The sequence below is a fragment of the Stenella coeruleoalba genome (assembly GCF_951394435.1).
Source record: "Stenella coeruleoalba genome assembly, chromosome: 2".
Lineage (NCBI taxonomy): Eukaryota > Metazoa > Chordata > Mammalia > Artiodactyla > Delphinidae > Stenella > Stenella coeruleoalba.
In genome coordinates this window covers 158,485,588-158,510,592 of record NC_137147.1, presented here as the reverse complement: position 1 = coordinate 158,510,592, position 25,005 = coordinate 158,485,588, and the positions used below count along the sequence as shown (strand labels likewise).

At 45.6% G+C, this 25,005-nt stretch overlaps 1 protein-coding gene across 8 annotated transcripts in view; it reads left to right on the top strand.

Moving 5' to 3' along the window:
* SFMBT2 (Scm like with four mbt domains 2) overlaps nucleotides 1-25,005 on the top strand; it is a 223,632-nt gene that overhangs the window by 175,611 nt on the left and 23,016 nt on the right. For all 8 annotated transcript variants that reach the window (XM_079912536.1, XM_079912543.1, XM_079912540.1 and 5 more), the window contains 4 exons: nucleotides 7,051-7,164; nucleotides 10,026-10,068; nucleotides 11,876-11,946; nucleotides 14,605-14,744. In XM_079912536.1, coding sequence (XP_079768662.1) covers nucleotides 7,051-7,164; nucleotides 10,026-10,068; nucleotides 11,876-11,946; nucleotides 14,605-14,744 — 368 coding nt within the window. The remainder of the gene's footprint in view (nucleotides 1-7,050; nucleotides 7,165-10,025; nucleotides 10,069-11,875; nucleotides 11,947-14,604; nucleotides 14,745-25,005) is intronic.

Genomic DNA, 25,005 nt, shown 5'->3' with positions numbered 1-25,005 from the left:
CTGGTACATCTGCATCTCACAATCCAGGTCACGTTACATTCACTGGCGATCATTTTCTTACGGGACAAATAGGGGGCAGGTGTTCTATTCACTCTCGAAGTGCATTAATTCACGAAGAGGGTTGACATCTTTGCGTTGCCTTCCTTGGTTTCTCTTGTCTCTGTTATTATTAATACTGTTTTCCTCCCGTTTCAAAGAGATGTGATACGTATTGCCTTTACTCCCCAATATTAGGTATTTCAGCCTTTTAGCTGAGGCAGAAAATTCTTTTTATGTCATAAAAAGTATCACAACCCGCAGGCTTCATTTCCACGGGGCTGTTTAGCTCTTCTATTGTTGCCACTACAGGAATTTTTATAGAGAACTTAGAACATGGGCAGCAAATCCTGGTTTTGACATTGGGAGGCCTGTTAAAAATGAAGAGGAGGGGGTTCTGGAACGGCATTTTTGCACTTTGAAGGTGGGGAAGGAACGATGGCCTTCCCATCATTTGTTTCCTGGAGCTTTCCCTTCCGGTTTGTTAAAAACAAACATACAGAGAACAAAAAAATGAAGATGACCCAGAGGTCTGTGGAGAAGTACCAAAATGTCAGTTCAGGGAGCTTAACTCAAACCGTCAACTTAGGTTATTACTAGCATCTCATGATCTTCACTTTCTGCTGCCCTCCGAAACAAAATTTAGAGAAAATAAAATTTTTCCACAGTCAAAACTAGCAAAACATAGTGTATAAATTTCAATCTGTGGGTCTGAGCTGTATATCGCTTTGGATGGTAGCTTTTTGAGGAACCGTATCCTTTCACCGTGAACTTCACATCCCCATTGACAAGGACCGAATGTGCAGGGACGTGGTCCCTGATTTCCGCAGGAGATGACCATCGCGAGCCATGCGCGGGCTAAGTAGACTTTCAGCGTAGGTGTTTAAACACCAGCGACGATTCAAGGACGGATGTGATCTCTCCTTTTCCCTCTTCAGAAACGCATACGCTCTGCAGCTGTCCAGTGGCATTTCTGATGTATCTGATTTGCTCCCAGCTTCTTGGCTGTGGGGAGGTGGATCTCGTGGCACTTTGTACTCTGCTGGTTTCCTCTGCTTGCTTTCAGTTTCATTCACCTTTCAAGGTTGGAAGGCAGCAGGCAGCTTGCAGGGACCATGTCCTCGCCTCCTTCACCTGATACCACAGCGTCCTAAGCCGGCTTCCACCTCTGTTATTAGGAGTGCTGGCGTAGGGGTGTAGACCTTTCACTTTTGATGCGTGGACTTTCCCACAACCCTCTCTTTTTGCCCTTGTCTTTCCCATGTACTCATTGGTCATCTGGTGTTTCCTTCCCTCATACGGGAAGGTCAGAATTCTTCAACATCCTTTATATCCCCATTCAACCTCGTCTTCCTCTGTGACTCAAGCAGCGGTTCTGTGCTGACGTGTCCAGATGCCCAGCGCTCACAGCAGACACGTTCAGAACTCCTGTTTCCAGCTACCTGCAGAGCGTCTCCCTGGGGACGTCTGCGTTTCCCAACCGGAGGCCACTGTTGTAACCCCTGTGTTTGCTCTTCTCCACTTGCCCATCTCACCCAGAGGCACTGTGATTCTACCCAAGTTAGACACCAAAAAGTCATCCTCTTGTCTGTTTGCTCTCCCACTGCCCCCATGACCAGTAGTGACTCCAGGCCCCCCCGCCCCCATCTCTGTCCTCTCCCTGCCACACTCTGGTTCCAAGTCTCCACCCCTTCCTCTTAGGATGTCAGTAGTCTCTCAACTGCTTTCTCTCCCATCCTCATAGAGCAGTAAGGCTTAGCTCTGTATAATAGAGCCCCTGCCTTCTTCTAAGTATTCAACGAGTTTGTATTTCTCACGGAGCAAAGACTCAAATTGTATAACTCAGCATTCAGCCACCCCCTCCCGACATGCACATCTGCCTCCTAGATGTGTGATCCTGAGTACTTTGTGAGTTTAGACCCTCCTTTTTCTTCGTGCAGTTCCATAAAAGTAGCGTAACGGGTTCTGCCTTACAGGATGGTTATGGGTGAAGCCCTATCTATAAAGTGCTCGAGCTGTGCTGAGCGCATCCTAGGAAGTGGGGGAGGTTGATGAGCAGAAAGAAGGCAGCGCCCTTCCATTTCAGCCTCCCCGCCTGGAGCCCGTGCCCCAGCAGAGTGGACCCCTAGTGTCTGTAAACATCTGCGCGCTCTGCCTGTTACCCCACAGCACAGTGTTTGTGTGAGAGTTCGCGTGCGCTCTGCTTGCTAAAGGCTTGCTGAATAGATACGAGGAATAAATAAAATCGGTGTCCCTTAACGAGAAAGCGATTTAAGATACGAGCAGCCCCTTTAAGAACTGCTGTTTGGCTAACCGAGTTTTGAGACAGTGAGATGTTTTATACTTGTAAGCTAAAATTCAAAAACTCCTTGGTCAGTTTTTTTTCCGTGTGTGCTTGGTTCAGTTCCAAGTGAACTACCTTCTGCATCATAACACACGGGAGTCCTGTGAAAGTGCACGTTCCTGGGGCTGCTCCAGACCCATGACTTCTGAGTCCCGGGAGCAGGGTCTGGGAATCTGCATTTTCATGTCACCCTCCCTGGATGACTCTTCTGCACGGAGAGTTTGTAACGGCCTCTAGGAGATCAAATGGGCAAAGAAACTCAGGTGACGCAACCTCTTCTGTCTAGGAGACCAGGTGCAGAAAACTGCTCTTTAAGCCTTTTCTGTAATTTGTGATAAAGTCAGGTGGTTAATAGCATTTTGCAGAGACCTGCAAGAATGAAACAAGGGAAAATGCAAATGTGGAAGTAATTATATTTCAAGCCAGTGTGGGTGGTTTTTAAATCTTTAAAAAGGGGTATGGGCTGCAGGAGGCATTTTGGGGAGAAGCTGCTTTAGCAGATAAGGGTATATATGGGAGCAGGACCTGTATTCTTGCACAGAGGAATGTGGCCCAGGAGTGGGTGCTGTCTTTGAACAGGCTTTGAAGACTCCCAGTCAGTTACACAGGTTCTGAGTGGTCAGCGACAGCCCTGGCTCTGGCTTTCTTAAGCAAAATGGGAATTTGGGGGAAGGCTTTTGATGGGAGGCTGGAGCAGGGAATCTCCTCTCCAGAGGGCTTTGCAGCAGGAACCAAAGGAGAGTTTGGGCTTTCAAGCTGCCGTTGTGCTGAGTGTGACTTCTGACTGACCACGTTTTCCTCACGAGCCCGCCTCGATTGCTTTCTTAGGCTCTGGAGCTAAATTGCTTAGGTTCGAACCCTAGATCCCCCTCTTACTGGCCGGTTGATCTTTTCCTGACCCTCAGTTTACTCATCTATAAAATGGGGATGAAAACCATCCAATCTCTTAGGGTCGTGAGGATGAACCACTTAGAAAAGTATCTGGTCCAGAGTAAGTGCTGTAGAGTTTGCCATTCTGCGGATGGATCTCTCCCTCCACTCGCGCATGTAGTCCCGTTTCTGTTGTTTTCCTTCAGATGGCTTCCTATCACATGTCGATCCTGCCAGCCACAGTTCTGCCGTCTCTTGACTCCTTAGGAATTTATTCCAGAGCTGACAAGGGATCTCTGAGATCTTGTTCTGGGGGTCCCCATCTGCAGATGGAGGGCCCAGGATAGATGGCGCGTGGGGTTTCCAGCACCCAGTTCTTGCTTTTCTTTCTTCCAGTGCTTTACCTTTTCATCGCACACTCGAGCCCATTACAACTTGGTGTGGCCTTGAACTCTTGATGAGGGCGCTGGAAGAGTCCCTCAATCCCTCTCGCCTTTCTTCCTGTGCTGGCTCTCACCTGAGATGCAGGGGCCATTCGGATTCTATTAGTGTAGTCAGTGAACTTCCTCCATAGTTGCTCCTAGCCTCTGCCCTCACAGCCCTCCTGCCTCTGGTCCCACCAGCATCTCCACTGGTGCTCGCCCAGGCTCATTCCCATCCATAATTTGCTGGGAATGAAGCAGTTACTACCGTGAGAAGTTTGATTGGATTGTGTTCCTAGGAAGACACTTTAGCATCATCACAGCCATCCTCTTCTTTCATCCTGATGTTCCCAATAGAAGGGGCCGCCGATTCTATCACAGTGCCCTGCATCCTCTGCTGGGTTAAGCTGGATACAGTCTCTGCAGTCAGAAGGGCCAGAGGCACTTTGTGGAAGTGGATGGGATGCGCTGGTCCGAGGACAGAGTCTCAGGATGTCGCAAATTGCAAAAACGTTTTAAGGTTCCAGAGTGATTCCTCCAACTTTACATGCTGGTACATGGGCCCTTTGAGTATGGAAAGTCTTTCTCCTGTAGCGGTGAAATGACATCATAGTTTAATTTCCTTTTAAGGTAACTTGTCCTCCCTTAATCCGGCCTCTGTGGCCATACCATGTGAGAGCCTCCTTTCTTCTCTGAATAGCTTTGTTGTGTGGTTGTCATTGTGATGATGGTGACGTTGTAGTTGTAAGATAGGTAATTCATTCACAAGGGCTGAAAATACATAAAGTATCTTTGGTCATATTGTCTCCCCCCACTCCTGTCCCTCAGGCCCTTTCTCAGCAGACACCCACTGAATTAGGGTTTTTCATTTCTTCCAGATTTATCTCGTGCACATGTAAGTATGTTATTTTCCCCTTTAAAGCAGATGGTAGCATACTAAATATACACAGTGTTCTGTGCCCTGCTTTTCTTTTACTCAAATATACATCTTTATGGATAAATATATAAAGAGGTTTCTCATTCTTTTTTATAGCAGCAGGATGGCGCTTAGCGGAGTATCTCTCCACATAGGTAGTTTTGGCCATCCTGGAATAATCAAGAAGGAGCCTTGGCAGCATTTTAATGACTTACTTTGTAAGCTGCTGAGTCTCTAATCTTGGGAACTAATGGGTTATGTTTTAAAAAATTATTGTGAGTCCAGCCAGATATTTCTAGATTCATAAGATTGATAAAAGGAAATAAAAAATTAGTACTCATCATTCAGAAGAGGATTGGAAACGTTTCAGGTTCACAAATACTTTCCTGGATGAGAAATACCCCACTTTTCCATCAGTTATTATTTAATAGATGCCTTCATGGGCCAGATTTGGGGGTGGAAGGAAGGCAGGACTGTAACTTTCTTGAGAACATGGTTGCTGACACATTTGTAGCTCCAAAGTGTTTGTTTAATTGAACGGAAAGCATGATCGAAGAATATTAAAAGTATGGTAAAGGCGGCCTTAGAAATATATGAATGTATATATTGTTATAGAAGTGTATATGTTAAAGATTAGTATGAACTAGCAGAACACTGGAAGATAGAAATAGTTCAGGAAGGAATAAGCTATAAAGTTCACTTTATGCTCCCTTTTGAAGTACTACTTTGACCTTGAAAATCTTTTTTGTACCTAAACAGAAATCTGGAAATACAAATGTATCTAGCAGATGAATTCAACCTGTTAGCAAAATTGCTGAGTAGCTAAGAAATATGCTCTATCCTTGTGTTTTTGTGAGTCTGAAGCTGAGGCTGTGCCTTGTGAATTGGGAATCAGCCTAGTGACCCGCTTCATTGGCCCCCCTGCAGAATCCAGCACCTTCTCGACAAGAAAAGTCACTTCCACATTTGAAGCTACTTGGAGAGTTTCTTTACCTTTTGTCTGTTTTGGATGTCTTCTTGTTTATTTGATGATTTCTTTGGCAAATAGGTTAAATATTGTCTGAGTCATATAATACAAGACAGAAATGCTTTCTTTCAGTCAACCGTGTTGGAAAATAATCTCTATAAACCTCCTTGTATTCTTGTAGCTTATGTATCCTTCAAATTATAGGAGAATTCAGTGAAAAGGAAGTTAGGATTGATAATCACAGTAATGACTTCTCTCTGAGAACAAATCAAAAGTGCAGCGTGACTCATGTTGATGATAATACGTATGTGGAAGTATCCACTGTCAGAGTGTTCAGGGCACTCTGTCTACACCAAAATAACGTTTTAGCGCTAAACTGGGTACCTGCCTTTATCAAATAACGTACTCTAGGAGCCAGCGTAGCTAAAATGGTTAGGACCTTTTGTGTTTGCTGGTATTGAGCTTCAGGAAGTTATGTTTTGAGGGGGAGACTATTCCAAATTCATCACGTGACGTGTGATGGAGTTTCTCCAGTGTTATTTTCGTCTTGATTGGCAGTGAAGAAACCAAAGCACAGCAGGATTAAGTGGTCAGAGCCAGGGAGTCATTCTATTAATAGAGCTCTTTATCTTTTGATTCTTAGTTCAGGAGTGTCTTCCCTCCAAGTGTGTTTTTAAAGAACTATTGATTCGGTGTAGAACTAGTCCTTCTTTTCACTAGTTTGCTGGGTTCTAAATTTACTCTCTCAGTAAGCAGCATTCCTTGGAACCTTTGCTCATATTCCATCCAGATCTCTTCTCTCTTTCAGAGTCTCTCAGCTGCGATACTGATTTATCACAGGCACCGTTGTGATTATGAAACAGGAGGTGATACGTAGGCAGATCCCCACTAAAGAGACATTCCTGTATAGGTGATTTTTGTGTGAAATGGCGAAAGTACGCAGACTGCAAACTGAGTTCAGGATGAGTGACTTCCATCACAGGATAAACGAACACGTTCCCTAGGAAATTGTGCTTTGATGATCACTACTTATAACTAGTGTTACTGAGCCCTACTAGTTCCTTTCAACTGGAGCCTTTAACTTTCTTTGGTTGAAGGTTGACCTCTACTTGATGTTGGGTGAAGAAGTCTTGTTGCTTCTACCCCACAAGCTGGACCACTTTCCTTAATTTCAAAGCTGTTCTTAGGAAAGAAGGACACTCGTTCCTTCTAGCCTTTCTGGCTTAGATGCCAATTGTCCCCAGATTCCTTCCTCTTCCTCCCATTTTCAGGGGGAAGTAGCTCTCCTTTCCAGACCCCCACTTCATGTGAATGCCTTGTACTCCTGCCACTTTACATTTCAGGCATTTGTATCTGTTGTAAGATACTGTCGGCTTTGTGCTTAACATTCAGAGGAAGGTCTTCCTCCATCTCAGGGGTGCCCTGTATTTTCCTTCCTTCTTCTGTGTCTTTTTTGGTAAAACCTGTTTGCACCTGCTGTCTTGACTCCTTGCAGGCCTGCAGAGTCCGGCTCCAGAGTTCATTGTTGACGTTGAATCCATGGACATCTTCCCCGTGGGCTGGTGTGAAGCCAACTCCTACCCTCTGACCACACCGCACAAGACAGTCTGTAAGTATCGCTCTGCTCGGAGCCCAACTGGGTAACATCTGGGACTTGGGTGAATAAACAGGCAGTTTGGTAAAGATAGTTAGTGGAACCAGATTGTAAAAATCAAAAAAGGTTGTTGATTTCACACAGAGCACCAGTACTTTTGTCTCATTTATCCTTTAAATGTCCGCGTGAGATGAATATTCGGAAACATTTCCCTGGTTGACGAACTAAGTCACATGATGAGGCAGAGAGAGGATCTGGAATCTTCACTCCCCGTTTTGTGTACAATTCATGATCTTGATTAGAAAAAATTTCAGCTAAATACCATACGTTTGTACGATCATATCTGAGAAAGAACTGCTTTTCCTCATGAGGTTTACCCCAAAATAATCATAATTGGTCCCAGTAATTTACTGACATAGATATAAACACTTAACTACTCTGAGCACTAACTAAACCAGTGAGATTTCAACTGGACTTTGAAAAGTGCATCATATCTTCTGATCACAAAAATGCCAAATTAAAACAATATTAGTAATTAAACAGCACAGCATCACACACACACACACACACACACACACACATACCACTTAAATACCTACAAGTGTGTGTTTTAACATATATTATTGTAGGTCATTTTCCTGAAAATGGTAACCATTTAAAAATCTTCAAGCCTAAACCATCTCGGCATTTATTACTCCCCCCTAATGGATAACAGAAGTATTATTTTAAAATGTGAGTCCTTAAAGTTAAGGGGCTTTAATTTTTGTGAAATATATTATATTTCTAATGTTTTCTTTATTAATTTATATGCTAGCTGACTTCTTTGTAGCATCCTACCATAAGGTCCGCTTACGTAGGTGCTCAGAACTTTGCCATAAAGGGAGTTCCATCCCATAGTCGGCGTCCTGTTCCCTGATGTCAACAGATTCTGAAGGACGCTTAGGAGACCTACTACATACTCATTACGAGTTGGATGGGGCACTATCCGTGTGAATCAAAGTAGGGGGCCCAGGTTATAGACAGAGGTGGATTTTAAGGGATTCTTCTGTACCCCATACTGCACACTGAATCTGATCCAATAACAGTGACATCACTGCCCCTCACTTTAAAATATTTCTAAAACTTTGAGCTTAGAATAATTACTTCAGTCTCAAGGGCATTCTTTTTCTTTTTCTTTTATTCTCACTTAAAATGACGCGGTTCCTTGGCCCTCAGTCTCCACAGCCACTGGGCAGGTTCTCCCCGGGTTCTCCGGGTTTGGGCCGGATCCCCTGTGCCTGGTTGTGCCTCAGACAGAAATCTATGCCCTGATCCTCGTCCTCCTTCCTTCACATGGATTTGGGAGGCGACGAACATTCTGATTTTTGAGTTTTTCTGGATGAAATCCCACAGGGTTAAGATGAACATAATGATGTTTCCTTTCTGTTTCGCGCTTCGCTTCCCGGTCTGTCGTGTGTGGCTTCTCATCAAAACATCACGCACGTCAGGCATCTCAACCTAATTAGCAAAGACTGAGTTAGGCAAGTGAGTCTACACTCATTTTTCACTTTAGAGATCACAGAATTCATACTTTTTCGTAGTAATTACAGGCAGACCTCTTGTCACAGATACTGCGTTTTTTACAAATTGAAGGTTTGAGGCAACCCTGCATCGAGCAAGGCTATGACGCCCCTTTTCCGACAGCATTTGTTCACTTCGTGTCTCTGTGTCGCATTTTGGTAATTCTTGCAATATTTCTCACTTTTTCTGTGTTATTGTATTTGTTGTGGTGATCTGTGATCAGTGACCTTTGATGTTACTACTACGACTCACTGAACCTCAGATGATAGTTAGCATTTTTTAGCAATAAAGTATTTTTTAATTAAGGTACGTACGTTGTTTTTTTAGACATAATGCTATTACACACTTAGTAGACTACAGTATAGCGTAAATATAACTTTTATATTCACTGGGAAACGAAAACGTTCCTGTGACTCTTTTATTGTGATATTGACTCTGTTGGGGTGGTCCGGAACTGAACCCACCATATCTCTGAGGTCTGCCTGTACTGGCATTGGGTACTAAATAAAATCAAGAATAGATGAAATTTGAGTCACTATTTCTCTTATTTATTTTTGTTTTCGTCTTATTTCTCACACATACATTTTGCTTTGAAGAGGCAAAGTCTAAATGAATCTGCCAAACTCTGACAGCTTTAGAAGTTCTGTTAGAATTAATTTTTGCTCATGTTGGAAGACGCAGGCTTATCTATGCCCAGATTTATATATGCCAGAAACTCTGGTCTGTCTTTGTGAAGGTGACTCTAACCAGTTATAAATATAAACTGGAAATGTTCTTAACCCCAAGTTGATTATTGGCTGGTTTATGTCACTATTTGACAGACGTATATGTTTGCTAGGCACCAACCCTCCTTTTAATGATAAAACATTGTCGTTTCTAAATACGCCTCTAATCCTAATTTGGGAGCACGCTGCTATGGTAAAATGTTTTGACTTATCACATTTTCTGCGGGGAAAAAAGTCATCTGGGTCATCACGCTTATACCAATCCATCTTACCCGCTGTGTTCCTGGGAGGTCTGATGTGTGTGCTCTCTTTCTTTTTATTAGAAGCACATTTTAGAATAAAGTAGCCAGTGTAGTGATAAAGTTAGATGTACTAAATCCTATTTAGAGTTCATTTCTGAAAAGTCAAAGTCTATTTTATGCTAGAAGAAATTAAGATAAAATTGTGGCCTGAAGGAAATAACTTTTCAGTTTTTAAATTGTTACTTTAAAACAGACAGTTCTATACCTACCGAGCCATTTTAAAAAATGCTTCTTCCTAGCTAGCTATCAAAGCTGCTTTTCTTTTTTTCCCTTTTTGCCTGTTTTACAGCACAAAAGAAGAGAAAGATTGCAGTTGTGCAACCAGAAAAACAGTAAGTTTGTTTTTTCACAAAAACTCCATGGTAAACTCTGAAGTGTGTTTCAAGAGGATGGGAAACAGGGCTGTTTTCGTTAGGGAGCTAGTCAACACCTAGCACAGTAGTAGAGGGGACAGTAACACGTAGCGCCTGTTATTTATTGTGCATCTATTATGTGCAGGACACAGGTCTTGCTTCTAAAGCAGTTTCTTCTCCAGATCGTAACTTCTTACTTTCCTCCCAGCTCAGCCGACCTGAAGGATGCCCAGTGTCCAGCATTGCTGGTAAAGGCACTCTGTACCCATGGTTCTTAATGCCCCCAGGGGCCCTACAGAGCTGCCCGTCCAGGCCTCGGCTCTGCCCGCTCCCAGCCCAGTGAGCTGGAGCCGGTTGTTTTATTTCTCCCCATCTCAATGCCCTCCTCTATAAAATACCCATTTCTCAGGTGTTTTCGGAAGATTAAATTAGATTCTACGTGAAAATGTGTGGGCCCTCCGTTGCTGAATAAATGTAGGTTATGCCACGTTTCTATTGTAATTTTATGAGGAACGAGGGTGTTTGACAGCCTGTGGACAGGCCAGCTGTATATTTTTTGGAAAATCGTCACTGTTGGTAACATTCTTATATGTTGGAAAAAGTCTGGAATATACTACGATGCACATTCCTTACTAAGTCATTATGTTTTCTTAGTAGACTGTTGGAAAGGGAATTGAAAACAGCATTTTTTTTTTCATGTACCTGAATTGAAACTTAAATAAAATGAAATTGAATAATAACTGCATGGTTATTTGATGCAAATAACAGTTTTCTGGGTATTCTTTTTACATTTCTAACAGTGTTTCAGGTTAATCATCTCACTCCAGTTTTATCTGGATAACATTGAAATAGAGAGGAAAAACTAAACTAACAGTCACGTCATGGAGGCCAAATCTGAATTCATGACTCCTCAATTTGCAGTCGGTGGATCAGTGGTTTTCACCCTTTACTCGCATCTGTCACTAGACAGCTCGTTAAAACACAAGTTGCTGGGCCCCGTCTGCAGAATTTCTGACTCAGGATGTCTGTGGTGGGGCCTGAGCATCTCCAGGTGTAACAGGTTCCCAGGTGATGCTGATCTGACAGCTGGGGGACCCCACTTTGGGAACCAGCACCATAGATGACCCCACTAAGATCTCTCGTTACCGTTTACTTGGAGTTTATGTCGTTTTCCAGCTCTGCAGTTTCTACACAGCCAACCTGTACATCCCCGGGAAAGCCAAGTTGCCTCTTTTCCCCTAAGGTGACAGTTTTTATATTTGTTCAGCAACTTTTTACTGAACAACAGCACAGACTTCTGTCATAGACTCATAAACCTACTTCACATTTTAAGAATCATCACTTCTTAGATTTTCTTTGGAGATTTTGTTTTCAGTGCGGCCGTGGCCCACACAAGCATGAACGCCAGAAATCAAAAGTCAGCAGAAAGTCATTGATGAGAAGTCTGACTTTAATTAAAGTCAATGCAAGCTGACATTCTGCGTGTCCTAAATATAATTAAGGACATTATTATAATTCTGTAACAAGCGACAAGCCCAGGAGTGACCTAGAGGAATCTCAGTATCAGTGATGACCCCTCCAGGGGCTGGAGACCCATAGGCTTCTTGGAATTATTGCAAGACTTGCCCGCAAAGATCTTACCTGTTGTTGTACATGCACACGTTGTATCTGACCACATTCTTAGCTTAGATTTCTCTAATAGTTGCTTTAAGTTATGAAAAGACTTTGGAAGGTACCAGTTTCTTCTAAAGCGTGAAACCCATGGGAGTTTTTTCTTTATCCACAGATCATCGTCCACAGTGCCTGTTGAGAAAATACCTCACGACCTTTGTTTATTCCCTCACCTGGACACCACAGGTAAACGAGCTACTTAGGATGCCCTGACGCGTCCCAGTATGTCGCTGTGACTGGAGACATGGATATATTTTTAGGTCAACGTGAGAATACTCAAGTTTGAGCCAACTGGCTTTTTTTCTTGCTGCTTATTTACAGATACCTACTCTTTAAAAAAAAAATTCTAAGCTAAATTCCTGGGGCCTCTTCTTTTCTGCTTCTTGGTCAGTAGCTCTAGACGCTTCCCTTGGTCTGAGGAAAAGGGTCTGTGTGTTACTTGGAAATTACGAGCCCGGTTAGGACTGTGTATCATGAATAATCATGTGGAAAAAGAAGGAGTTGAAAATATCGTTATCAGGCATTTCTTTTTGGACATTTTATGCCAGTTGCACTTGCATGTTTACACTAGTGGTTAATCCTTAAGTCCCTGTGAGCTTTTGAATTGTTCCCTAAAACCCTCTGTTTGAATAGCTGGTTGGGAACAGTATATGTGTTTTAATGTATAAAGTCCTGCGTCTTACAATAACCTTTAAAAACACAGATGTGAATTACCCTTTGACCACAAATCTGATTATAGACATCTTTGTACATTAAGTCATATATTTGATTAAGAATTCTATTTTCCAGCCAAAACGAAGCCTGTTCTGAATTCCAGCATTAAAACCTATATACCATGGAAGAATCCTATTAGGCAAAGGTTTCTTTGTAGGAAAGAGAGCAGTTTTGTGAGTAGACTTACTAAGGTTGTTTTTTCCTAAAGGTCTGGGCAGAGTAATCCTATCCCCAAATTTCCATGTAAATGCAGCTATGGACATTTTTTTTTTCCTGTTGTATAAAATTCAAACTTCAGAATGGTTTTAAAGGAACCATGTCATCTTTCAGAGTTGGTAATTGTTATGTTACTCCTTTTTTTTTTTTTTTTTTTTCCGGTATGTGGGCCTCTCACTGTTGTGGCCTCTCCCGTTGTGGAGCACAGGCTCCGGACACGCAGGCTCAGCGGCCATGGCTCACGGGCCCAGCCGCTCCACGGCATGTGGGATCTTCCCGGACCGGGGCACGAACCCGTGTCCCCTGTATCGGCAGGCGGACTCTCAACCACTGTGCCACCAGGGAAGCCCCTACTCCTTCTGTTTTATACCCAGAAAAGTAACATGTCTCCCTCGTTACCCGTTGGTTCTCAGTTGAAGTCCTGTGAGAACAAAGCTTCCCAGACTGTCAAATCACCATCCCAAATGAATAACAAGTTTTTATACAGAAAGAAAGTTTTCATGCTGTTAGTGCAGCTTGACTTGGAACAGTGGCAGGAGAAGATGAGCCTCAGCTGGCTGTGTGACCGCAGTCCGTGTGTGTCGACATCAGGACGCGTCCCAGTGATGACAGCGATACCTCACCATTTAGTTGTTCTGCTTTTTCCCCGTGGCAGCTTGAGACACAATGAGATCAGCACGTTGCCCTTTTGCTTTATAGGTAGGAAGGCTAATGAGGAAGATGCAGAGTTAAGCCCCTGGGAGGCGCATTTCACATCCATGGACTGGCAAAATGAGGAAGCTTGACCATACCTAGCGTTGGCCTGGGTGTGGGGCAAAGAGTAACGGATACACACTATTATATACAAATAGATAACCAACAAGCCCCTACTGTATAGCACAGGGAACTCTACTCAGTATTTGGTAATAACATATAAGGGAAAAGAATCTGAGAAAGAATATAGATATATACATATATATGTATGACTGAATCATTGTGTTGTATACCCGAAACTAACACAACATTGTAAATCAACACTACTTCAGTTGAAAAAAACAAACAGGAACTGGGCAGTGCTTATTCGAGTGTAATTTGGGTCCCTGTGGTGAAGAGCTTGGCCGCTTCTAGTAAAAGAGGGTACACAGACCCGGTGGCTGAGCGGCTCCACCCCATGTTGTAGACCTGGAAGAATCTCTTGTCCGTAAGCAGAGTGGATTTTCACAGTTGTATTCATTAAGGCACCATAGGTAACATTTAAAAAGTAGAAACAACTAAATGTCCATCAGTAAGAGAATAGAAAATTCAGTTGTGTTATATTCACACAGTGGAAAGTGAATGAATTAGTGAATTGTGAATGAATGAATTGTGTAGTGAATTTCACTACACAAAGTGAAAAGAGTGAATTTTCTGCGTATGCATTCACCCGTTTGGGTGGATCTCAGAAACCTCATGTTGAACTGACAAAATGTTGCAGAAAACCTGTATGGAGTATTTTAAAAATAACCTAAGTATCCTGAATTGCTTGTGGATACACATATATGTTGTGTGGTAAAGTTTCTAGACTCTCGTGGGAATGGTAAATGCCAGCTTCAGGGTAGCGGGTTCTTTCTGGGGGGTTGGGTGCGGGATTTCCTGAGGTAGGTTAGGGGAACTTAGCTGTGTAACTGGTGTTTTTCTCTTTAAGCTACGTTGGAGGATACCTTAATTGTCATTGTCTTATTTTCTGTGTTTTGTGTGTGTGTTTTGAATCCTGCATAATAAACAGAAGGTTCATTTATATGGTAGAAAAAATAATCAGGATTCCTAAGATATTACTGTGGATGTAAAACGTTCTGATATGAAGACACAGTGCACCTCTGGGTAGTTTTGCCAACGCAGTGAGTTAAGCAGGTTTCTCCGGTCCGAAAGCATCAGCTGTGTTTCTCTTCCCTGCAGGTACCGTCAACGGGAAGTACTGCTGTCCTCAGCTTTTCATCAACCACAGGTGTTTCTCGGGCCCCTACCTCAACAAGGGGAGGATCGCAGAGCTGCCTCAGTCGGTGGGACCAGGCAAATGTGTGCTGGTCCTTAAAGAGGTAAAGCACAGCCACGGGGGACTGGTTTTCACGGGGTGGTGGCCACGTGGGCACAATCCCTGAAGAAGGGGGTCATAGGAATTTGAGTCCATTCAGGCAACATGTACCATGACATGCACCTCTTTCCTCTCAATCCTGCGAGCTGGAGGCTGGTGGTACAAAGATAGAAATGGCGTTCCTGCCCCGGAAACGCTCCCTGTCTAGTGGGAGGGATGCGCCTTCCCTGCTCTACATTTGAGTAAAGTCTTTTGTGAATCATCGCTTTTTTGTTTAAAAAGATGGCCTATTTTGAGCCTTTGTGTAGGTACATTCCTGTTTGTTGTGACAAAAAAGCAGCCCCGAAACATCAAACTATACCATGATGAGCGTGTTTTAATTCCCTGGGCACAACGATCCAGTTATCCATTTATCCGTCCATTTATCCATTGAACAAATGTGTGTTCGGCAACTTCTGGGAGCCAGGCACGGCATCAAGTACCAGGTCAAGAAATGAACACCCCCTGCCCTCTGCCCATTTGGGTTTCACGGTCCTCTTGGGGAGATGACATAATTCTAAGTGAGACATACAGTCGGGTGAAGGCTCGGTGGAGACCAGAGCGTGTGGTCTGGGCGCAGGGGGGGATGTGACGGATCTCTGGATGTGACACTTGATCTGAAGGAGGCAAAGTGATGGCGCCTTGAGTGCACAGCACAGATAGGGCTGCACCGGTGGAGTTCAGGGTGGTCACGTGTGGCTGGAGGATAGCATTGGTCCTTACGTATAGGTGTAAAATTCACTGATATAAAAGAGTATGTTGGGGCTTCCCTGCTGGCGCAGTGGTTGAGAGTCCGCCTGCCGATGCAGGGGACACGGGTTCGTGCCCCGGTCCGGGAAGATCCCACATGCCGCGGAGCGGCTGGGCCCGTGAGCCATGGCCGCTGAGCCTGTGCGTCCGGAGCCTGTGCTCCGCAATGGGAGAGGCCACGACAGTGAGAGGCCCGCGTACAGAAAAATAAATAAATGAAAAAAAAAAAAAAGAAAAAAAGAGTATGTTATGTTTTGAAAAGAGAAAATGAGAAATCTGGCTGGCCTTCTGCCTCAGCAGGAGGCAGGATGGAGGAGAGGGTCTGCCTGGGAACGGCTTCCCTGGCATCCTGAGGGATATGGGGCTGAAGCTGTGGGTGACTGGAGCCTCCAAGTGACACCGCGCCCGTGCAGTTCCCGCCTTGCGAGAGCCCCTGTGAGATTTCACATTTCATTTCGCCCAAAGAGGATGAGATCATTGCAGCAAAGCCAGAATGCGTTTACCTTTTCAGGCCATCAACAGTATTCGCAGTTAAAGACTTTCTCATATTTCAGAAAAAAATCTGTCTTAGAGAAAAAATTGGGGTTACAGTTGAGAAGCAACCCTGTAAGAAAGGGACCAGGCTACTGCTGTTGTTATTTGCTCAGGCAAATTTGACGTAGAAGAGGCATAGCAGGTGCTTCCTGCCCGTCCTGAGCTCTCAGTCGTGGGAGGGACGGACAAGCCAGTAGCATCTTCAGGGCAGTCAGTATCTCAGGGTGGGCTCAGGGGTTTGGAGATCTCGGGGACTTCCTGCACGGCCTGTGGGGTGGGGAAAGGCGGCAGCCTGCTCCAGGGGACGGAAAAGCATCCGGGAAGCCTGGAGCATTGGTGGGATCACGGGAAGGAAAACAGGAAGGAACGCTTGCAGCGCCTGAAATATGACGACCGTAGGGACAGGCGTGGAAAGTGCAGAGATTCGAATCCAGAGTCTCCTGCGGGCCAGGACCCCGTCCTGGGCGCTTTGCCTGTGTCCTTATTTAGACTTGCTTTTCTTGAGATCTGTCACCTTCATGCTTTACGTTCTGAAATCAAACAGTGCAAGGCGGGCGCCCAGCCTGAGTGGCGAGTGGATCCCACTGATGAGAAGTTAAAGGGAGATGGTGGCCGAGGAGGGGGTGGGGCAGCCCCTCTCGAAGGCCGTCGGGGATGCTGGGGAGTGAGCTCCAGCCAGCAGCCAAGCCATGGTGTACGGCCCCAGCGTGGCCCATAATATTTATTCTTTCCATCTGACTGTTTACAGGGTAGGCAGGCGACGAGGAACCCTCCCCTGCAGGGTGAGCCCAGAGACGTCGTCCTTTGTAAAGAACACGAAAACCCCACATAAATAAGGGTCACTTCTTTTTTCTTTTTTTTTTTAAACATCTTTATTGGAGTATAATTGCTTTACAATGATGTGTTAGTTTCTGCTTTATAACAAAGTGAATCAGTTATATGTATACATATGTCCCCATATCTCTTCCCTCTTGCGTCTCCCTCCCTCCCTCCCACTCTCCCTATCCCACGTAGGGTCACTTCTTTTTTTTTTTTTTTTGCCATACGCGGACCTCTCACTGTTGTGGCATCTCCCGTTGCGGAGCACAGGCTCTGGACGTGCAGGCTCAGCGGCCATGGCTCACGGGCCCAGCCGCTCCGCGGCATGTGGGATCTTCCCGGACCGGGGCAGGAACCCGCGTCCTCTGCATCGGCAGGCGGACTCTCAACCACTGCGCTACCAGGGAAGCCCGGGTCACTTCTTTTAAACTCACCTTCCAGCCCCAGATATAAGACTGAATTACCAAGGTAGAACTCTTTATCTGTTGTCACCTCTTTTGTTGCTGTAGGATGAAAGGGGAAGGTATCAGCAATTCTATTTACACATCCCTAACACGCACACTGAGAGAGAGAATTTGCTCAGTTAGCGCAGTGAACTCTGGATCACTCGTATTCTTTCTGGGAACCGATAAGTACAGAAATCAAAATATCCAACGATCCAAAATGATTAACGGTTAACCCAAAGTTTGCTTCAAGGATGGCAAATATAATTAATTTCTAAATGACTCAGGACCCCCCCATTATTAACGTCTGTCCTTTGTATCATGCTGTTAGAATACAACGCCGAGCACGTCGCAGATACCCAGTGAACGCACGCGGGTGAACACACACTGAGTTCTGCATCTGCCTGACCGTTCTCTCTTCTTGGTGCCATTTCTCGCCACGCTACTCACTGGGTCAGCCTCTGATGTTCCCAGTTCCTTTTAGGTTTGCTGCCTTTACTCCCTCGGGCTGGGAAATCAGCTAACAAATTTAAGTCAACTTCTATCCATCGACTAAACTTTATTTATTGAGCGCCTACTCGCCATAGAGCCCTTGAATAGAACCGTTGAGGGTGTTCAGCTGCAGCAGAGGTTATTTCCAGGTAGGGAAGGTTAAGGAAGGCCCAGTGAGATCTTCCCAGGAGTCAGCTCAGCAAGCTCGATGCCCAGAGGCCCTTCTTAGTGCCAGGGCCGCTGCCTCGGAGAGTGGAGGCTGCTGGAACACTACCCCTAGACAAGTGAGCGCTCACTGTGCATTTAAGTCGGCACAGACCACAGGTCCCGCAGATGGTAGATTTGGTCTAAGAAGAAACCAAGCCCAGGTTACATGTAGGGATATCTGTCGCTGTATAAAATATAGCCCCTAGACCTAATGGACTCTCTTGAGTTACCCCAGTGCTTTCAGCCCTTGAGGGCAACCTTGCCATGACTGTATCACCTGCCTGAATTTGTGCCTGGTTTTGTTGCCAGTGATCAGAATAGGACAGGGAAGCTCACAAAAACCTGGTGAATGGATGCGCTTGTGTAAAGTCCCCACAAGACCGTTTCACACCCACGTCCCAGTGGTTCCAGTGAGGTCCTTGGCCACCTGCGGACCCTGTTAACAGACACAGTGGCCTTAGGGTCAGTCTCTCTTTGGGGCTTGGCTAGTTTACTACATAATTTTTTTAGAATTCAGCAGTAGTTAGCCCTGATCAATCCTCTGATAGGTCCCAGCAATCAAGTTTAAAAGCTAGGCCAGAGGGACCTCCCTGGTGGCGCAGTGGTTGAGAGTCCACCTGCCGATGCAGGGGACACGGGTTCATGCCCCGGTCCGGGAGGATCCCACATGCGCGAGCGGCTGGGCCCGTGAGCCATGGCCGCTGAGCCTGCGTGTCCGGAGCCTGTGCTCCGCAACCAAAAAAAAAAAAAAAAAGCTAGACCAGAGCGGTTTTCTGATGACAGGAACTAGTTTTTTGCTGATGTTCAGAAAATGCATGAGGCAGGAAAGAAAGAAAGGAAGAAAGCAAGCACTTCAGTTCCGTGAGTGCAAGAAAAATGTAAGTCCCACCAAGCCAGTGTTCATGCTAATACTCCTGCTTCAGCCCAGGACCTGGGCATGGTTTCCAATTGCATTTCACTTACAGAGAATGAGAGCATTAGAGCAAAGACAGAGCACGTTCGCTTCTTCAGGCCATCAGGGGTGTTAGTAGTTAAACGTTTTTCTGTCTTTGGAAGATGTAGAGTGATGGCTGTTTTCCCTCTGTCTGGTTCTTGGAGAAATACACGAGGTCTGTGGGCATGGGTGTGGAGCCGGCCTTTGGAGAGGGGTCCTGAGGGGTCCTGAGTGCTGAGAGGGTGGTGGACCAGAGGGGAGGAAGTTTCTGGCAAACGGGAGGATGAACGCCTGTTCACTTTCTGGGCAGTGAGCGTCCTGAGCTTGAGTAGGGTTGAGGACGTAGGGACCTCGATTCCAGAAGGAGGGCGGTGGAGGGGGCGCAGGCAACCTCTAAGATCAGGAGCCCAGTCAGGTCCCGTCACCTCGAACAAGGGGCTCCCAGCGAGTAGCCTGGAGGGGAGGGGGCAGGTCGAGCCCATCCACAGCCCTTCAGGTCCCCGGGGCGTTTTGTGGGACCCCCGGGTGCAGTCACAGGGAGAGTGGGCCCTGTGACGACAGACAGGAAGTGATGGTGTTTGTCATAAATGAAACTCGCAAGATCAGGATGGTCGTCGCCAGCCAGGACTGTCCTTTTCTATCCCCAGTACTTTCCCATGCACTCCTGCCCCAGTAACGCCAGGGTCTCCCCAAGTCAAATAAACTGCAGGTCCCTGGGGGCCCTCGGTGAACTTGAGAGGTTTTGCATCCCAAGCGCCCCACACCTCTGAGATCATCAGCATCGTGGGATGGAGTCTTGTCGTCCATTCGCAGAGGCATTCAAAGAACTTCTGCTTCATGCTTTATATGCAAGCTCGTGAGTGGCCAGGTCTGCGGTATTGACTTTGTCTACAGTGCAGTAAGGCAGGCGTTGTGTGCCTGTGTCGGTGTGTGAGAGAGAGAGAGCTGGTGAGCACAGGAGGAAAAGGTGGTGGGGGGCATCTGATGTATTCACTCCTGTCCATGTGTACTGCGATGGAAGTTCAGCTTCTAATGCAGACGCACAATGAGATGGGAGAACACCGACCGGGTCCTACTGGCAGAAAGGGCTCTGAAAACGCCCACTCAGGAAGAATGGGAGTCTGTGTTTTCATAGCAACTCTGAAGGCCATAGGTTTGAAGGCAGCCTGCCAGGATAAAATCCCACGTGCCTTACAGAGATTTGGGAGGAGCCCAGGGTTTTTCTTAAACATTATTTGGTTTAAATTATTTGCGGTGTGTAACCTCTGTTTTTAGCAAAAAAGAGAAATGTATCATTTTCGGTGGGGAGTCGATAGGAGTCCTTTTTCCCATTTTCCACATCACCTTCCGATGCGTGAAGCTACAGGTGTTAACAGAATTGCTCCTCAGCAGCAGGGGTGACCTGTGTTTCACTTGCTGCCTTTGGGCAGCAGGGTTTCAGCCGTTTAAGAAATGAACATTTATAGAGGGAAAATCGACAGGTTGTGCCTTTTCTGTGGAAAAGCAAAAATATGGCACTGGATTTTTATTGCCTTTTCTTTCTGATGTGGAACTTAGGAGAAAGCAACACGGGTCCTGGACACTCAGGAAACTTTCTGGATCCATGAGCCTCCCTGGTTGCTTCTTTCCCTCTAGCACAACTGTCTGCCCCACTTAGTGGAGATCGCCAGGCTTGGGACCTCTGATTCACCCTGACACTGAGGGACCAGTCTGAATACGATGGGCTAGATGGATAAGATAAAATAAGTGAGGCTAGACACAGCTTCAGCTCCACCAAAGGGGGAAAGTTGTTCCTGATTCGTAAAATACAGAGACACACATATGCACGTATCCACCCTACACTATCCTCCCCTCACTCCACCCACCTACCCACCTACCCATCCATCCACCATCTGTCTATATCTATCTTTCTATCATTTATCTCTATGTATCATATTCATCCATTCATCTCTCCATCATCTTTCATCTTTCTATCTATTAATCGTTATCTATCTATCTATATCTAGTGTACCTAAAAGAGTCACTCTGGTACTCTTCATCACAATCTGGTCCAGGGATGCAAAGGTATAGACATGACCCATTGAGCCTTCTTGGGTTTTTAAGAGAGTAGGTTGTGATTAGTGTAACTTTGCAAACAGTGACTGCAGAAATGACTAAGAGCCCTGAGTACTGGTTTGATGATGCCAGAGTTTGGGGTAACTAATCGGGTTGCCACCAGGGCACACAGGAGCCAGGCACGTTCACCTTTATTGAGTAAGATTTTTCTCTCCCTCAATCTGCTTCTGTGGTCTGAATAGCTCTTTAGCCTCAGAAAGTGCAGAGGTCAGTGGTGTGGGGACTGCTGGGTGTATGCATATTGTTTTTTGTCCGTCCGCACCTTCCCAGGGTCTTTCATTCAGTTATCTGACACTCAGCAGCTATTACTGTGCGTGGTCACATCAGATACACTCCAGCTCTGGGAAGCCAGCAGAGAATGAAACATCATCCATCCGTCCATCCCATTCATCCATTTAGTCGGTTCCTAAGCAATTCCTGAGTCATAAGCGTGTGCTGGTGGGCGCTGTGCCGGAAGCTGGGGAGTCAAGGTGAGCAGGAGATGTGCCCCCCAGGTGAGTTGACAGTCCCCGCTGCAGAGCCTCACGGGGGAGGACTTAGGCATTTCAGGTTATACTGGGAAGAGGAAGAGTCTTGCCTAAGTGACATCCAGTTAAGTCAGTCAACAAAATCAGAGATGCAGACGTGCCTCTGGACAGTGTTCTCCGGTGTTCTTGTTGCTGTTGTTTTAAACTTATGCTGAACATGAACCCATTGAGAACAGTGTACCAAGCCTGTGGGTGGTATAAACTATAGCACGTACATAATGTATGATTCAGGAATTAGCTTGACAGTGTCCAGAAGGTTGGCAAAAAAAGTACAAAGTTTTTTTTTGTTGTGAAGGTTTTATGATTTGCCTGTAAAGATGATGAGATACTTTTGCTGAAATTTCTTATTGTACTGTAGGGTAGGATTCTGTAACAAGGAAATCAGTGGCAAATGCTACCTCCTGGGCCTCCGTTGACATAGAACATATGGTACCAGATAAATTCTTGGAGTGAATCAATCATTAAGTTTTAGATGTACAGAATAATTTGATCCAGTATCAGTGCCCATCTTGAAATTCATTGAACAAATTCCAAAAAAGTCTTGATCGAGCGCCTCCTATTGCCAGGCATGGTTCTAGCTACTATGAATAAAGCAACAAACAAAATGTAGTCCCTGATTTCTCATCAGGAGGGCAGGCTGGTGAGGCTCCCTTCCTAAGGTTTGCACACAGCTGCCTTCTTGCTGTGTCCCCGCATCTGAGAGGGAGGGCAAGCTCTCTGGTCTCTGCTCACAAGGGCACCCCGTCATGGAGGATCCATCCTCAGGACCTCATCTAAACGTAACCACCCAAAGCCCCACCCCCAGTACCATCACATGGGGGAGGGTAGCGCTTCAACGTAGCAATTTGGCGGGACATACTCAGTCCATAGCAGAAGGGAAAACCACAGGTGGAAAAGAATACTCTGGAAAATAGTCTAGAGTTTAAGGGCATTTTGCTGCTGACGGATCATGAGCTCAGAGGGCATCGTGGGTGGGTTTGGGAAGCTGTGAGGAGCTTGAGGTTGGGGCAGACAAGGGGGAAGCGCAGAGCCGTATGGGAGTGGGATTCTGGGCAGAAGGAAAGTTCTAAGAGTGTTGCGTTTCTGGTGACCAAGCTGAAGGAAGGTACAGGGTATGATGGGATTCTCCTGTTCGTCTTCCAGGGGGAAGTGGATAATTCCTGAAAATATAGGCTTCTTCGGAGAGTGGTCTTTTAATCAAATTGAAGTGATAAAGTAGGGAGTACTTTGGTGCCGGGGGAAGGGGGCTGCCTACCAGGGAAGCACTGGGCTCCCCGACCTTGCCTTTGAGCCTGGGGCGGGGGGAAGGACCTGCTCTCCGGGTGGTGGGTTGTCCAGGGGAGGTGAGCCTTCCGTTAAGAATCGAAACGAAGGTAGAGGGCAGTTTCAGCCCAAGCAATAGAGTCCACCTGGGAAAGCACATCAGATTATTACTGTTCTTATTACAATTTTTGTAACTAATAACCAAAGGAGAGATGAGCATAGTGATATTAGGTAATATTTTGGGGGTATATCAGATGCAGCAGTTGCATTAATTCTGGGGACGTGCCCAGAGCAGTCAGTGATTCAGGAGACTGAATGAAAACACCTACGTTTAAGGGTAAATAACTTGGAAAAGTCTTGTTTTCTTTTCCAAGCTTGTTTCGTGCTTTCCTCTGACTTCTTAGAAGGTTACGTTTGCGCTGCAGAGAAGGAAAGACCCTGCTGCTTCCTCTTTGCTCTTACGAGAACATCTTCCTTTCTTTTCGGTTTTTGGTGGCGTTTACTTTTGTGAGCGTTTAAGAAGTGCTACGTACTCCATTGATAACACTGTGGACCTCTGGGGGGTGTAGGATAAATGTGACTTCACTCTGGGAAAAGAAGCACAGCTGCTACAGTTCGTTTGAAACCCAAACTCCTTCTTTGGGTTTGGAGACGTGTTTTAATTAATATTCTCCATTTAAATCTCGTTACAAAAATAAAACTCTGCTTGTCTGTCTGCTCTGCAACTCGCCGGGCCTCTCATTTTATCGACAGCCCAGGTGCTCACATCAGAGTCTTGTCTCATTTTGGTCCTCTCGCACTTTATGTATCCCATCCACCTGGCGAAGCCCTACCGATGGAGAAATGGCTGGTTAGGCAAGAGAATTTTTTTATCATTTTATTATTTTAAAAAACCCATTCATAAAATTATCTCCATTTCACCTGATTTTGAAATTGAAAGAAATCATCTTTGAGGCCCGTGAGGGCCTTTGGTGGTCCCAATTTCTATAAAAAGCTAATTATTGTAACTGTGGCTCTTGGAGAGACTGCAGAGCAGAAAGGTCTGCTGTAACAGTGAACATGTTGAGGGGGGCTCCTTTGCATGCAGATTCTTCTTCTGACTTCGCCAGAGAGAGAATATCCTCCTTCCTGTTTCCCTGTGGGCCAGTCTCTCTCTAAATGTTTGCCCTGAAGAGACATCTCCCGCCCTGGCCACTAGAATTCAACAGATGACAGACCTTTGAGGTCAGGAGCCTGTCTTCTTTCCATTAAGTTAGCCCAGCCTGAGCTGTGGGAGCTTGTATTTGCGTTCTGAAGTGTTTTCTAATCTTAACACTCAGAGAACTAATTTTCCTATTAAGTGGTTTCCTGCACTTTCAACATCGTTATAACTTTAATCATAGGATATAGTTGAGGTTGGAAACGATCTTAGTTACTTTCGGTGTTCGGGGAGAAGTTTTCATGATAGTGCATGTGGAAGGAAATCATGGAATTCCGTGATTTCACGAAGTGAACAGAAAAACATCCCATCGATTTACGGAATCCTTTGAGTGCTGACCTTGTACCTGAAAGGGCAGGGGCAAGAGAAGGAGACACGCATTCACTGAGGGGCTCCCGGGTACCAGACGCTTGGCGCTATTTGCCTCTTCCCCTGCCGACACCACCTACGCTCTGTTCTATTTGTCTCTTCCTCCCTCTGAGGACCCTTCTCTCTTCTCCTGTAACTGACTCACTCACCGTTTTCTGAGCAAACTTTTGCGCCTGATGGAGCAGAGGTAGGAGAACAAGAGGCGCAGCAGGACGGGGCCGTGGAATGCACTGTCGGAGTCCTCGGAGGTTCAGAGAGATGGGAGCGCAATTTGGATTTGAGAATTAGGTCATCGGTGCCCTTCAGTTTTGTGTACTGCTTGGAGAAGAAGCCAGATTTGGGTGGGTTGAGAATTGGAGATGAAGAATTTAAAAGTATAGACTTTTTTTTTTTTTTTTTTGAGAAGTTGGGTTCTGGCGAAGAGGCAGTAGCAAGAAAGTCAGGAGCTTCTAAGGAGAGTTATTTTGCGAAGGTGCTTGACTGAAACATAAATACAGGCCAATGAGAACAGAGAGATGAAGGCTCAGGGAGAGTTTGTTTTGTGGGTGGATGAGGACTGCTTGGATATCAAGAAG